The 16,179-nt window shown below is 41.4% G+C and overlaps 1 protein-coding gene across 1 annotated transcript in view; it reads right to left on the bottom strand.

Moving 5' to 3' along the window:
- Window positions 1-16,179, bottom strand: part of piwil1 (piwi-like RNA-mediated gene silencing 1) — a 100,001-nt gene that overhangs the window by 60,458 nt on the left and 23,364 nt on the right. Inside the window, exons 5-7 of the mRNA XM_072239976.1 lie at window positions 10,688-10,902; window positions 4,181-4,302; window positions 614-694 (exon numbers count right to left, since the gene is read on the bottom strand). Of these exons, the coding sequence (XP_072096077.1) occupies window positions 614-694; window positions 4,181-4,302; window positions 10,688-10,902 (418 nt within the window). The remainder of the gene's footprint in view (window positions 1-613; window positions 695-4,180; window positions 4,303-10,687; window positions 10,903-16,179) is intronic.

The raw sequence follows: 16,179 nt of genomic DNA, 5'->3' as shown, positions 1-16,179 counted from the left end.
TTATGCCACTGTGCATTTCTCTTTCCAAATGTTCATGCTGTAATTATACATTCCTACTCAGGTACCTACTTCAGTAGCTTGGGTGGAGTGGCTGAGGGAGAATACAGTAGAGTAGTAAAAACAAAGGAAACAATCAATTTGATTGAAAACAAGTGGAAATGAATTCCCCCCCCACATTCCCTATTCTAACCCTCAGCCTCTTCTCACGTGCCTATCACCTCCCCCTGGCACCCCTCCTCCTTCCCTTTCTCCTATGATCCACTCTCCTCTCCTATCGGATTCCTCCCTCTCTAGACCTTTACCTTTCCCAACCACCCGGCTTTAACTATCATTTTCTAGCTAGACTCCTCCCACCTTTTTATTCAGGTTCTTCCCCCTTCCTTTCCAGCCCTGATGAAGGGTATCAGCCTGAAACATTGACTCTTTATTCCCCTCCATAGATGCTGCCTGACCTGCTGAGTTTTGGACATGTTGAAAGTGGAAATGAATATAGAAACTTAAAATTGATTTACACACTAGCACTGTAGTACCTGAAGACTACCAAAAGTTGTGATTTCTAAATGCAAATCTGAGTAAGATTGAAGTGTTAAGTTGCACACATCACATTACACACCTGTGCTGTGGAATCATGATCGGAGTCTTAGGATTGTAGTAATTTCGACCAATTTGCTGTAAGGACATTATCTTTAAAAGTCTGAAAGAGAAATATAGCATGTGAGAATTAAACCAGCTGTTAATATAACTATCATTTAATATGATTAAAGTCATAGTGTACTTAAAATGTCTTCTGCATGTCAGCCTCGCAAACCACTGAACGTAAACAGTGCTGGCTGCAAGTACTATGGAACGAGTCAAGCAAGCAACAAAATTAATTTGGACCACCTCAATGCTACCACAGGGGACGGGGATTGATAATACACAGCTTATGTCATATGATTATTTGCTCACGTGTAAAAGGTACCTTTTCCTAGCTAGGTTTTAAGCAGGAATACTGTTTCCTGTACCGCATAAAGACTTTAAGTAGACTGAGGAAGCACTCTCCACCTCAAACTTACTGAAAGCACAATCCCATCATTATTTATTTAGAGATACTACATGTAATAGGCCCTTCAAACTGTACCACCCAGCTTAATCACAAACAATTTACAATGACCGATTAATCTTCCAACTGGTAGGTCTTTGGACTGTAGAAGGAAACCAGAGCAACACGAAGTAAACCCAAGCGCACAGGAGAAGGAATGTACAAACTTGCTTACAGAGGACACCAGATTTGAACTCTGATGCCCTGAGCTGTAATAGCATCACGCTAACCACTATGCTACCATGACATCCTACTGTCTCTTGTCCACTTGTCAGGAGACAAGAGCTTGCAGATGCTGGAGTTTTTAAGATAAAAAAAAACTAAATGAAGGAAAAAAAAGGAAGGATCAAGACCCTTCATCTGGACTGTCTCTGTCCATTTCCCTCCACGGATGCTACCCAACCCAGTGAGTTCCTGCAGCATTTTGCTCTGTTACCAGTGACATCATTCACCACTGAAGTAATTATAGTCAATAGTTCAATTGCAGTTACATTTTATCCTTAAAGATTATAGACAAGCTGGAAATTACTTGCATCTCAAGTGTTACAAATGTGAAAATTAACTTAGCCAATCTTAGCAGCAGACTTTAACACCATAAATCAGCTAGTTCTTAGATTTCCTTGTCTCTCCTTTAGCTGTGTGACACTTCTCTGCCTCTTTATTAGGGAAAGAGAGTCTGTGGCATGTCAAATTGGTCAGGTGAACTATTTTTTTCTGTATTGCAGATCACGGTCTCTCTTGAGGGTTTTGCTATTGCTTGCTTGGTGGGTGGTGACTGCCGAAGCTTTTTGGATGAAGTACGTGGGAGAGGGGAAAGGCTGATGCTTTGCTGCTACTTGTGTGTGGGAGGGTGGAGAAGGGGGTTTTGGGGTTCTAACATTTTTACTATCATTCATTCTTTGAGATGCTCTTCTGTTTTTGTGGATGTCTGTGAAGATCAAGAATCTTAGGTTGTATATTCTCTGATATTAAATGGAATTATTGAACTACTGAAACCAATTGGAACAGCCAGTTAGACAAGGAACCCGGATTTCAAACACTACAGCACAGTACAGGCTCCAGCCCAAGATGTTGTGCTGACCTTTTAACCTATTCTAAGATCAATCTAACCTTTCCCTCCCACATAGCCCTCCATTTTTCTATCATCCATGTGTTTATCTAAGAGTCTCTTAAATGTCCCTAATGTATCAGCATCAACCACCACCCGGCAGCATGTTCCACATATACCACACTAAAAAGATCTTCCCTGACATCCCCGTATACTTTCCTCCAATCACCATAAATCCTCTCGAAGAGCTACCCTTCATCTCCAACATGAAAGGGTAAGGCCGGCCAACAGGGCTCTGGTGAAGTTATATAGGTTAATCCCCTGCACAGCAGATACAATGGAATACAAAAAACATTGACGAACTCCAATCATATCAACTTTGAATGATGGAAATGGGAGATCATCAATGGCCTGTGCTCCACTGGGAGCTAAGGGCCCAAAAAGAAGAATCACCTTAAATTATGCCCCCTCATATTAGCCATTGCTGCCCTGAGAAAAAGGTGCTGTCTGTTCACTTGATCTATGCCTCTTATCATCCTGTACACCTCTATCATGTCACCTCTCATCCTCCTTCAGTCCAAAGAGAAAAGCCCTAGCTCACTCAACCTTTTTGCACAAGACATGCTCTCCAATCCAGGCAGCACTCAAATGTGGAGTATGACCCTCACTGAGAAACCATGCAAGCAGATCCACAACCAATGGACATGGGTATCTCCAGAAAGACTGATATTTGTTGTCCAGCTATAAGGGTGAGGTGCTTAAGAGTCGACCATATCAGTGGCTCAGGAGTCACCCATAGGCCACACTTAGCAATAAGCAGTTTTCCTTTCTCCATGGATATTAATGAATCAGTTAACTTTAAAAACAAAACGGGTCTTTAGTTTCAAGGTCAGCGGGATTGACAGTAGCATTGTAATTCCATATCTATTCAGTTGATTTCAAATTTTGCAGTTATCTATCAAATCAAAGTACATTTATTATCGAAGAATGCATACATTATACACCTTGAGATTCATTTCAAACTAACATGTGCAGAGTGTTGAACATTAAAAGTTAACTTGCAGGTTGAGGTGGTGGTAAGGAAGGCAAATGCGATGCCAGCATTCATTTTGAGAGCACTAGAATATAAAAGTAAGGATGTAATGCTGAGGCTTTATAACGCATTGGTCAAACTGTACTGGGAGTATTGGGAGCAGTTTTGGGCCCCTATTTAAGGAACATTGGAGAGGGTCCAGAGGAGGTTCACAAGAATTATTCTGGGAATTAAAGAGTTAACATAGGAGGAGGGTTTGATGGGTCTGGGCCTGTACTTACTGGAGTTTAAAAGAATGAGGGAAGGATCTCATTGAAATCTATCGAATACTGAAAGAACTGGATAGAGTGGATGTGGAGAGGAAGTTTCCTACTGTGGGTGAGTGTAGGACCAGAGGGCACAGCCTCAGAATAGAGGGATGTCCATTTAGAAGAGATAAATGAGGGGGAATTAGCCAGATGGTGGTGAATCTGTGGAATTTGTTGCCACAGGCGGCTGTGGAGGCCAAGTCATTAGGTGCAAGGTAGATGTTGATGTGTTCTTGACTAGCCAGGGCATTGAAGGTTATGGGAGAAGTTTGGAGAATGGGGTTGAAAGGGATAATAAATCAGCCATGATGAGATGTTGGAGAAGACTCAAAGGGCTGAGAGGACTAATTCTCCTCATGTGTCCAATTGTCTTTTGATGATGATCCAAACCTCTGAACATTACAATATTACCATCTCCTTGGGCAAATATTCACTTTAACCGAACGTGCCTTTCAACCTGGGCCATCAGTTCTTTTGAAACTGCCTACTTATAAAAGAAAATTTTCCCAAAAGAAGGCAGCTAAGAACAATTTTAGTGTAATTATTAAATAACCTTAATCCTCTAACAGAATCCAAAAACTCTGCAACACCAACAGCCTTTGCTCTTATCACACAAGCACTAACTTAACAACTAGGGTCATCCAGATCTATCTGTATAACCCCGGAAAGGTGTGAGAAGATAAAATAAATAATTCTCAACCATCACTTACCTCCTGAACACAATGTTGTAAAACTGAAGGCATGTTGGAGAGGTTGGGGGTAATTCACTGGTCAAGGTAATCGTTACCTTGACATTTTTACCATCACGCGTTTGGCTGAATAGTTCAGTGACCTTAAGGTGAAAAAAGAATCGCAAATATTTTTCCAAAAAAACTTCAAATTTTATTATCAAAGTATGTACATGTCACCATATAAAACCCTGAGATTTACTTTCTTGTGGAATACTCAAGAAATCCACAATAGAATAATAACCATAATAGAATCAATGAAAGACCACGCCAGCTTGGGCATTCAAACTGTGTGCAAAAGTTAAACTATGCAAATACAAAAAGAAATAATAATAATAAATAAGCAATAAATATTGAGAACACAACATCACTCAATTCTCCTTTGTCTATCCTGCTTGTTACTTCTTCAAAGAATTCCAGTACATTTGTCAGGCAAGATTTTCCCTTGAGTGAAAATCTTATGTGCTGACTATGACCTATTATATCACGTGCCTCCAAGTACCCCAAGACCTCATCCTTAATAATCCACTCCAACATCTTCCCAACCACTGAGGTCAGACTAACTGGCTTATCGTTTCCTTTCTTCTGCCTCTCTCCCTTCTAGAAGAGTGGAATGACACTTGCAATTTTCCAGGCTTCCAGACCATTCCAGAATCTAGTGATTCTTGAAATATCATTACTCATGCCTCCACAATCTCTTCAGCCACTTCTTTCAGAACTTTGGGGTATACACAAACGTGATGTTAGCATTCATTTGAAGAGAACTAGAAAATAAAAGCAAGAATGTAATGTTAAAACTTTATATATATTGTGAGCAGCTTGGGGCCCTTATTTTAGAAAGGAGAGGGTTTAAAGGAGGTTCACGAAAATAATTCCAGAATTGAATGGCTTGTCATATGAAGTGTTTGATGGTTCTGGGCTTGTATTCACTAGAATTCAGAAGAATGAGGGATGACCTCAATGAAACCTATTGAATGGTGAAAGGCCTTGATAGGGTGAATGTGGGACAGGATGTGTCCTATGGTGGGAGAGTCAAAGACTAGAGGGTCAGTCTCAAAATAGAGATCCATCCTTTTAGAACTGAGATGAGGAAGAATTTCTTTAGCCAGGGAGTGGTGAATCTGTGGAATTCTTTGCCATGGGCAGCTATGGAGGCTAAGTCTTTAAATATACTTAAGGTGATAGATTCTTGATTGGTCAGGGCAAGGGATACATGGAGAAGGCAGGACATTGGTGCTCAGAGGAAAATTAGATCAGACATGATGAAATGGCGGAGCAGACTTGATGGGCCAAATGGCCTAATTCTGCTCCTGTATCTTATGGTCTTATGGAAAAAAAACATGAGATGAAGAATCCTTGAAAGTGAGTCCAAAGGTTGTGGGAGCAGTTCAGTGATGGGGCAAGTGAATTTAGTGAAGTTATCCCCTTTCATTCAAGAATCTGATGGTTATGGGGTAATAACTGTTCCTGAACCTGGTGCTGACTCCTGAAGCTCCTGTACCTCCTTCCTGTTGGCAGCAGCAAGAAGAGAGCATGATCTGATTGATCTGGTTACTGGGGTGGGTGGGGGGGTCCCTATTGATCGAGGCTGCTTTCTTGTGACAACATTTCATGTAGACGTGCTCAATGGTGGGAAGGCTTGTACTGGACTGTGTCCACTACTTTTTGTAGGATTTTCTTTACAAAAGCATTGGTGCTTCCATACCAGGCTGTGATGCAGCCAATGTACTCTCTACCGCATATCTATAAAGTTTGTCAAACTTTTACACATCATGGCAAATTTTTGCAAACTCTTAAGTAGAGGTGCTCCCGTGATTTATCTGTAATTGCACTTTACATGCTGGGCCCAGGACAGACCCTCCAAAATGATAATACTGAGGACTTAAAGCTGTGGACCCTCTCCACCTCTGATCCTCCGATGAGAACTGGCTCATGGACCTCTCGTTTCCTTCTCCCGAAGTCAATAATCAACTCCTTGGTCTTACTGACATTGAGTGAGGCTGTTGTTATGGTACCACAGCCAGATTTTCAATCTGTCTCCTATATGCTGATTCATCATCACCTTTGATTCAGCCAAGGACAGTGGTGTTGTCAGCAAACTTGAATATGGCATTGGAGCTGCGCTTAACAATAGCCTTAAATGTAAAGCGAGTAGAGCGGTGGCCTAAGCATGCAGCCCTGTGGTGCACCTGTGCTGATGGAGATTGTAGCGATATTGTTGCCAATTCAAACGGATTGGGGTTTGCAATAGAGAAAATAGGGTATTCAATTGCACAAGGAGGTTTTGAAGTCAAGATTTTGAATTTTATTGACTAGCTTGAGGATGATGGTACTGAATGCTGAGTTGTAGTGGATAAAGAGCATCCTAAGGTAGCATCTTTGTTGTCCAGATGTTCCAGGGTTGAGTGAAGAGCCAATGAAATGACATCTGCTGTGGACCTGATGTGCCGGTAGGCAAACTGGAATGGATCCAAGTTGCTTCTCAGGCAGGAGTTGATATGTTTCATCACCAACCTCTCAAACCATTTTATCACAGTGGATGTAAACGCTACTGGATGAGAGTCATTGAGGCAGGTTACCACACTCTTCTTGGGCACCTGTATAAGTGAAGCCTGTTTGAAGCACGCGAGTACCTCAGACGGCCGAAGCAAGAGGTAAAAGATCTCATTGAACACTCCAGCCAGTTTTTAGTACTTGGCCAGGTACCCCAGCTGGGTCAGATGCTTCTCGTGGGTTCACGCTCCTGAAGGATGCTCTCATGTCGGCCTCAGAAACTGAAATCACAGGATCTTCAGGAGCTGTGGGAGTTGTGATGCTTCCTCCAGGTTTTTAATGGTCAGAGTGAGCGTAAAAGGCATTAAGCTTATCTGGGAACGAAGCCCAGTTTGCCTGATTTTACTTTATAAGAAATTACCTCTACTAAGTTGTGTGCAATTGGGATGTGTAATTTACATGTTGATGGTGTGTTCTTTGACCAACTGAGCGATCTGACACTTTGCTGTCTCCAAGGACGTTCAGTGAGGTTTGGAGCGGAGTGTGCAGCCAGGAAACGTGGCACGAAACCATGATCAACTCAACATTGTTTCTCTCTGACTGAACTGTCAAGCAAGGAGGTCGACAAAGACAAGCACAGAGAATGGGCAGGTGTTCAGCACCATCTGCCTGTGTTTGACCGACTCTCCTCTCCCTCCCGCTACCTGCTGTCAGATGAAAGTGCAGAAATCTTGCGATTCACATTGCAAGGTTTGATCGGAGAGCCTGTGGGCTCATTTTAGCGGACTATGAGAGTTCATGTTGCATTTATTCCTGGATACTGTTTTTTTTTGCTGTTTTGAGCAGTTTTATCAGGGTGACTGATACAGTCTGGAGCACTTCAGCACATAATGCTTTACCCTACAGCGGGCAAATGACGAACTGAACTAAACGGAATACTACTGGCCTCCTGGTTTGTTGTTTGATATTCTATGTGCTGTCCACTCCCTTTTTGCTGTTTGCACAATTTATTCTTTTTTCACATGTTGGTGTCTGATGTTTTCTTGAACAATTCTGTTTCGTAGCTGCCTGTGGGAGGATGAACCTCAGAATTGTATTCTGCATATATACTTCCATAATAAATGTACTTTGAATCTTTGACAGCATTCAAGGCCTGCCACAACTGTCAAATATCTTTTGTTGATTCAGCTTTAGTCCAGAATTGCCACTTCACCTGTGAGTTGGCTTTCTGGAGACCATACCTGGACCTCTTGTAACCTTTTTGACACCAGACTGGAATGCCTCTAATCTGGCCCTCAACAGATGCAGATCTCAAAGACTCAAATATTCTCCACACTTAACCTGAAGCCAATGATCTACTGAAGGAAGTTCACATGTTCAAAAGCTTACTGAGAAAAGTCTTAAACACAAGAGATTTTGCAGATGCTGGAGATCTTGAGCAACACACACAAGCTGCTGGAGGAATTCTGCAACATCTGTGGAGGAAATAAACAGTTGATGTCACGGCCAAAACACCAACTGTTTATCCCTCTCCATAGAGGCAGCCGGGTGTGCGGGGTGTGTGTGCGTTCCTGAGAAATGTCTCCCACCTGTAGCCAACATAGTGATGGGTTGACATCTGATTAACATTATGCATGGTTAATATTATACAACTATTTGCTCACTATTTTTCTGTTGCATCATGGCCTGGTATGGAAATACCAATGCCCAGGAACAGAAAGTGGTGGCAATAGTACAATCCATCACCAGCAAAGCCACTCCACCAGTGTGTACATTTACATAGAGCACTGCCACAAGAAAGCAGCATCCATCACAGACGACAGCCATCCAGGCAAGTCTTCTTCTCACTAGTACCATCAGGACAGGAGGTCCCACACCACCAGGTGCAAGAACCAGGTTGTAGGCTAACCTACAAACATCAGGCTCCTAAACCGGCATGGGTAACATTGATCACCACTACTCTGAGCTAAGGGTGAAAGGTAAAATGTTTAAGGGGAATGAGGGGAAACTTCACTCAGAGGTTGATGTGATCAACAGACTCAATCCAAGAACTCTTTACAAACTGTGTTCTCAGTATTATTTTTATTTGCCTAGTTTGTCTTCTTTTGCACAGTCAGATTTAGCGTTTATGCATAACTTTTCATAAATTCCATTGTGTTTCTTTCCTATAAATACTTGCAAATAAAAGAATCTCAAAGTTGCAACATGTGCACTTTGATAATGAAGTTACTTTGAACTTCATTGAAAGTACAAGTTGATTACAGGTGCACATTCTTTTATCCGAAATGCTGAAATCCAAAAAGCTCCGAAAACCGAAGTTTTTTTCACCAACAGCTGACGTCACTCAGGTGTGATGTGGCAGCACCAGCAGAGGCCGCCAGACGTCGGTTGTGGCTCAACGCTCATACTGGTTACACGTGCATTTGGTATTTGCTGATATTTTGTGTTCACTTATGACCTTGTGTTTAATTTCACTGTGAAAATGTCAAAAAAAGCTGCAGACACCCCTATGGGTAACAATGAGAAAAAGAGAAGGAACCTTCTCTATCAATAACGTAGGAAGTGGAGTTATTGCAGAAGCTTGATCGTGGTGTGTCTGTGCGGCGTCTTACTGAAGAAAATAGTGTCGGAACTACCGCTGTATATGATTTAAATAAACAGAAAGACAAGTTACTGAAGTTTTATAGTAACTTAGTAACTGTAACTTCAGTGACAGTGACGTTCTACATTTATTCCAATAAGTCATATACCATGTGTTTGATTTGGCTCGTTTGAAGCTGTATATTTTTATGTTTTATTGAATGTTTTTGTTGGAAATAAAATTTCTTCTTTTCATTATTCCCTAAACAATACAGTATAACAATTATTTACATAGCATTTACATTGCATTAGGTATTGTAAGCAATCTAGAGATGATTTAAGGTATATGGGAGGACGTGCGTAGGTTTGGTGCGCCGCTGGGTCTTAAAGTCCACCACACAGAGACTGTTAAATAAGGGACTTGAGCATACGTGTTTTTTGGTATTGGTGGGGGGGGGGGGTCTGAAATCAGAAAAATTCTGAGTTTCGAAATGCAACTGGCCTCAAGGATTTCAGATAAGGGATTGTGGACCTGTATCAGTAAACTCACTAACCACATTAACAGACAAGCTCCTGGAACCTCTGACAGAATTCTCATCTGAATGTTCCATTCCCAATCCTCAAGCCTGCCACACACGTAGGAGAATTCTGCAACCTAACAACTCTGTCACCATGCCTTCAAGCCAAATATAAGTCGAATGAGCTTTCATTTCTAATCTTCCAAAGAGCCAATACATGCACATTTTAAATAACATACCAATGTACTACTCCCATCATTATATGCTACCAGGATATGTTCATGTTGCCAGTGGGTTCCAAGAGCTGTAGGTCTGAAGTTATAGTCGAAGAGTCACAGAAAACGTTCAGTCCATGCTGAACCATTTAAACTGCCTCCTCCCATCAACCTAGCCCTCCATTCCCCTATCACTCATGTACCTATCCAAACTTTTCTTAAGCATTGAGATCAAGCTCACATGCACCACTTGCACTGGCAGCTCATTTGATACACTCACCATCCTCTGAGTGAAGAAGTTCCCTTCATGTTCCCTCTAAACATTTCACCTTTCACCCTTAATACATGATCTCTAGCTCTCATCTTGCCACAAAGGTGTCTGGCATCACAGCTCCGTTGAAAGTTACAATCAGAAACGCATTAGTAGAAAGGCTGGGGAGAAGTGAACTGCTGGCACAAGGATAAATGACACAAGCGAGGTGCTTCGAATGCCTTTAGAACAATGATAAATCTGGTCACTAAAATGCTTAGTCTATTCCAAGTAGAGCCCCATATCAATACATGAGATGACTCAAAAGCTTCTACCTCAATCTGTAACACCCTTTTCATTCCACACCAACAGGCTACATTCATCTGTACCTTTAAGTCATTTTCTTTGTTAAACAAGACTTCTTCAAACTTACTTTTGATTCCAGTCTTTTAGGAAGGAATAATAGAGTACCATCAAAAACACGGGTTCTGCCAAGAACTTTGTCATGCATAAACAACAGTACAGTTCGCAGACGCCGTGACTCCATCTCAGGGTTATAATCCACATGGTATTGATACAGAACCCACTGGGGGCGAGAATTTAGACGAATGTAATTTGTTATCAGACGTATCACGCTCCCAGTAACACCTGCAATTAAAGAAATGATTTTTTTTACATTAACAACAGCAAGCAGAGTTGCCGAAGAGTACTGTTGGTTACAACAGGGTCTCATTCCTGAGAACTATTTGTAATACGAACTACTTGCATGTTGAAAAACAGCAAAAACATTGCATGGGAGAGGGTCACAGAAACTGCTGTGGCAGGAGAATGAGTAGCCACCAGCCAGCTCACTGACCCCATGAGCAGTTCAGCTTAACACAGCCCTGGCGCAGGTGCAGACACACAAGACACACCCAGCCTTGAGACACCAGTCAAGGTCACTGATTCCAAACAATTGGTTTAATGATCATTACATAATGTCTCTCTGGTGCTTCCTGCTCCCTCTCCTCTCCCATCCCTTTTTCCCAACCATGATTCTCCTCTCCCTGCCCTCTTCCCACTCTTAGCACACAATAGAGACCCACATCAGAATCAGGTTTATCACTGCTCGCATACATCATGACTTTTTTTGCGTCAGCAGTACAATGCAATACATAAAATTACTACAGTACTGTGCAAAGGTCTTAAGCACCCTAGCTATATATCTGTGCCTCTGATTTTGCACAGTACTGTAAATATTTATATTACCCTGTTATTAAAGAATACAATCAAACACAATTATTTTCATGAGCTTGTAAGAATACTTCAGCAAGTCAGGTCATTCACAAGTCAGAGAGCTGGTGCACCGACATGAAAAGAAAGGCTGCAAATGAAAAGGGTGTGTGTAGACTACTGAAAACCTGAGCATACAGAAATTATATTTCTAAAAATTTACTGTATATTACAGCATGTCTCTGGTGCTTCCCGCTCCCTCCCCTCGCCCTACCCCTTTTCAACCCCATTCTCCTGCCTTCTCCCTGTAACCTTTGAGATACTTTGCCTCCTTGGTGAGATTTCTGCAACAAAGTAAATGTTCCGTTACTACTTGATACAGACCATCACTATGCTATTGGGAAGGGGCCTACGTTCATGGAAAACACTTTCATGATTTTCCATAATATGAAACCGCATCATCTGCACCTGTGTCAAGACAACTGTGAGCAGTTCTGAGCCCCATATCCAAGGAAGGATTTGCTGGCATTGGAGAGGGTTCCAAGGAGGTTTATGAGAATGATTCCAAGGATAAAAGGGTTAACGTGTGAGAAGTATTTATTAACTCAGGGTCTATACTCGCTGGAGTTTAAAAGGAGATGGGAGCTCAATGGAACCTATCAAACCTTGAAAGGTCTAGATAGAATGGACAAGGAGAGGACATTTCTAATTGCGGGGGAGTTTAGGACATGAGGAAACAGCCTCAATATAGAGGGACATCCATTCAGAACAGAATGGAATTCTGGTTCAGATTTACTTATCACATGTACATCAAAACATACAGTGACTAACACATTGAACAAATTTCTTTAGGAAGAGGATGGCTAATCTGTGGAATTCATTGCTACAGATGGCTGTGATGGCCAAGTTTTTGAGTAGATTTAAAACGGAGGTTGACAGGTTCTTGATTAGTTAGGGTGTGAAAGTTTATAGAGAGAAGACAAGAGAATGGGTTGAAAAGGATCTCAGTCATGATGGAATGTCAAAGCAGACCATATGGACCAGGTGGCCTAATTTGGCTCCTACGTCTTATGGTCTTGTATTTATTAGTAAAATGCATTGGTCCCATCATTATAATACAGGATCAGCAAAGAAGCAAGGTTGCTGACTAGAAAGGTGCATCAAAAACTGTGGAGGGAGAAGAACCCTATCTTACTGGGTATTTAAGAAAAATTAAGGACAAGAATAGAGTTGTAGTGAAGTGAAAAAAATAGGAAATAAAATAAATAAAATGACAGAAAATATATTTTATTTAAAAGTTTTATTTGAATTAGCAAATTCATAATACCAGTTGTAAATATATACTTACTATGTCAAAGTCCCAAACATTGTCATACTTATAAGCTGGGAGAATTTTTAGTGCTATTCTTTCTCTTCTTGTTTCTTAATTTGGGGTGGGTTGGGCAGGAGCTCAACCTGATTTAGCTCAGAAGGCACCCCAGTAAACACTTAATGTGTGGATATGGTAATAAAGGGTTTTGGGTTCGCCGTGTTTGTATAGTTGATGAGGGTAGGGAAATTGCCAGACTATTTCTTTCTGGTTCATACTTAGGCCTATCGTTGTTTCTTTCTATGTATATTAGGAGACACCTATGTGATATTCTACTTCTTTCAGTTCCATATGGTTAGTAATAATATTTCAACTCAGGAAAACGGTTGCTCTGATAAATTAGTGAGTTGGAATGTAAAATCTCTTAATCACCCTGTAAAACGTAAAAAGGTATTTACTCATTTGAAACACCTTAAGACTAATATAGCATTCTTACAAGAGACCCACTTGCGTATCTCTGATCATTGTCGACTAAGAGGAGGATAGGTTGGTCAAGTATTTCACTCCAATTTTAATTCAAAGGCCAGAGGAGCAGCTATAATAATTAGTAAAAATACGCAATTCGTGGCAACGAGTGTTGAATCTGATCCAGCTGGACGGTTTTTAATTGTAACTGGGCGGCTATATGGGCTGCCCATTATTCTTGCCAATGTTTATGCACCAAATTAGGATGACGATATGTTTTTTACTGATTTCTTCTCCAAGTTGCCAAACATGGTCACACATAAGCTCATCCTCGGAGGTGATTTTAATTGTGTCCTCTCTCCAATTTTGGACCGCAGTGCTGCGAGGAATGTCCCTATCTCTAGCTCAGCACAGCCTATCAGACATTTTCTTAAAACGTACAGAGTGGCTGATGCATGGCGGTTTCATAACCCTACCTCTCGGAGTTACTCTTTTTTTCTCCTCAGTATACTGTTCCTATTCACGTATAGATTTTTTTTTTATGGACACCAGCCATCTCTCTTCTATAACAGGGTGTGATTATGAAGCCATAGTTATATCTGATCATAGTCCGCTGGCTTTAATATTACGTATCCCTACTATACAACCAAGTTGTAAACACAAAATAATCTGCAGATGCTGGGGTCAAAGCAACACTCACAACACACTGGAGGAACTCAGCAGGTCGGGCAGCATCTGTGGAAATGATCAGTCGACATTTCAGGCCGGAACCCTTCGTCAGGACTGTAGAGGGAAGGGGCAGAGGCCCTATGAAGAAGGTGGGGGGAGGGTGGGAAGGAGAAGGCTGGTAGGGTCCAGGTGAAAAACCAGTAAGGGGAAAGATAAAGGGGTGGGGGAGGGGAGACAGGGAGGTGATAGGCAGGAAAGATGAAGAAAGAATAGGGGAAAACCCAATGGGTAGTAGAAGGAGGTGGAACCATGGGGGAGGTGATAGGCAGCTGGGGGAGGGGGCAGAGTGAAATAGGGATAGGGGAACGGAGAGGGAGGGAATTACCGGAAGTTGGAGAATTCTGTGTTCATACCAAGGGGCTGGAGACTACCTAGGCGGTATATGAGGTGTTGCTCCTCCAACCGAGTTTAGCCTCATTATGGCAGTAGAGAAGGCCATGTATGGCCATATCTGAATGGGAGTGGGAAGCAGAGTTGAAGTGGGTGGCTACTGGGAGATCCTGTCTGTGAGGTAATCAAGTTACCGTCCTTGGAGGCTAAATCCTACTCTCCTTTCAGTTGGATGTTTTGTGAAGTATATTTATTCTGAAATAGAATCTTTTCTGAGAATTAATCAAACACCAGGGATGTCTCCATCAATTGTGTGAGAGGCGCTAAAGGCATATGTAAGAGACCAAATAATCTCATTCTGCGCACATCGGAGAAAAATAAGGACTGAACGTATTAAACAACTGACAGATCAGATACTGGAATTAGACCTCTTGCATAGCCAAGCACCCTCATCGGCTTTGCTCAAACAGCATTTATTACTTCAGACCGAATACAATCTATTAACAACTCAAGAGGCTGAATATCTTATCTCCAAGTTGCAATGTGAGTTTTATGGACATGGAGAAAAAGCGGGGAGGCTGCTAGCCCACCAACTGCGTCAAAAAATGGCCAGTTACGGTATACCTGAGATACAGGATACACAGGGCATAAAAACAAACAGATAATGTAGAAATTAACTCATGCTTCCATAGCTTTTACCAATTATTGTACTCCTCAGATTCATCCACCACCCTATCAGATCTAGATGATTTCTTTAAAAAGCTAAACATCCCATATATAGATCCCCATGTAGCTGCTGATCTAGAGAAGGCAATCACGACTCTGGAGATAGACTCAGCAAGTAGGAGTAGGCAAAGTGGAAAGTCCCCAGACCCAGCTGGATATCCTTCTGAATTTTTAAAATGTTTTTGAAGAGTCTTTTTCATCCCAATCCCTACCTCCCACAATGCGTCAAGCAGTTACTTCATTGATTTTGAAAAAGGGCAAAAACCCCCTTGAATGTAGTTCATACCGACCAATCTCCTTTTTAAGTATGGATACTAAAATCCTTGCAAAAGTCCTGGCACACCGAATGGAGAAGATTCTACCATTAATTATCTCACCCGATCAAACAGGTTTTATAAGAAATCGGTACTCTTTTTAATATGACATCTTCTAAATGTACTATATGATTCCTCTGCAGCTAGTACCCCAGAGATTCTCTCACTTGATGCTGAAAAGGCATTTGACTGGGTGAAATGAGACTTTCTTTTCTATACTCTCCAAAAATTTAGTTTTGGTTCTACATTCATCTCATGGATTGAAGAACTTTACTCGTTCCCACTGGCAGCAGTGCGTACTAATAACTGTATATCATCCTTTTTTGAACTGCAACATGGCGCAAGACAGGGATGCCCTTTATCTGCACTCCTTTTTGCTGTGGCAATTGAGCCACTTGCCATAGCCCTGAGAACATTAGTTAGTATTAACAGGGGAGCTTTGGAACATAAAATGTCACTGTACGCAGATGATATGCTATTGTATATCTCAGATCCAACTCAAAGTCTCCCAAATTTATCAATATTGCTCACTAAGTTTGGTCAAATATCTGGTTATAAAGTTAACTTTCAAAAGAGTGAACTAATGCCAATTGGGACCACATGTTTGGATATTTCTTTTTCCGTAACCCCTTTTAGAATCAGCTATAGGAAATTCAAATAATTGGGGGTTTGAATGACACATAATTACAAGGACCTTTATAAAACCAACTATCAACATCTCCTTTTCAATCTTAAACAGGAATTTGGACACTGGAATTCTTTATCTCTTTCCCTTAGCGGGAGGATTAATACAATTAAAATGACTGTCCTGCCCAAATTCTTATACATTTTCCAAAGCCT

This window comes from Mobula birostris, chromosome 22, assembly GCF_030028105.1.
Source record: "Mobula birostris isolate sMobBir1 chromosome 22, sMobBir1.hap1, whole genome shotgun sequence".
NCBI classification, from domain to species: domain Eukaryota; kingdom Metazoa; phylum Chordata; class Chondrichthyes; order Myliobatiformes; family Myliobatidae; genus Mobula; species Mobula birostris.
Note: the sequence above shows the minus strand (reverse complement) of the source record. Positions and strands in the feature narration are given on the sequence as shown.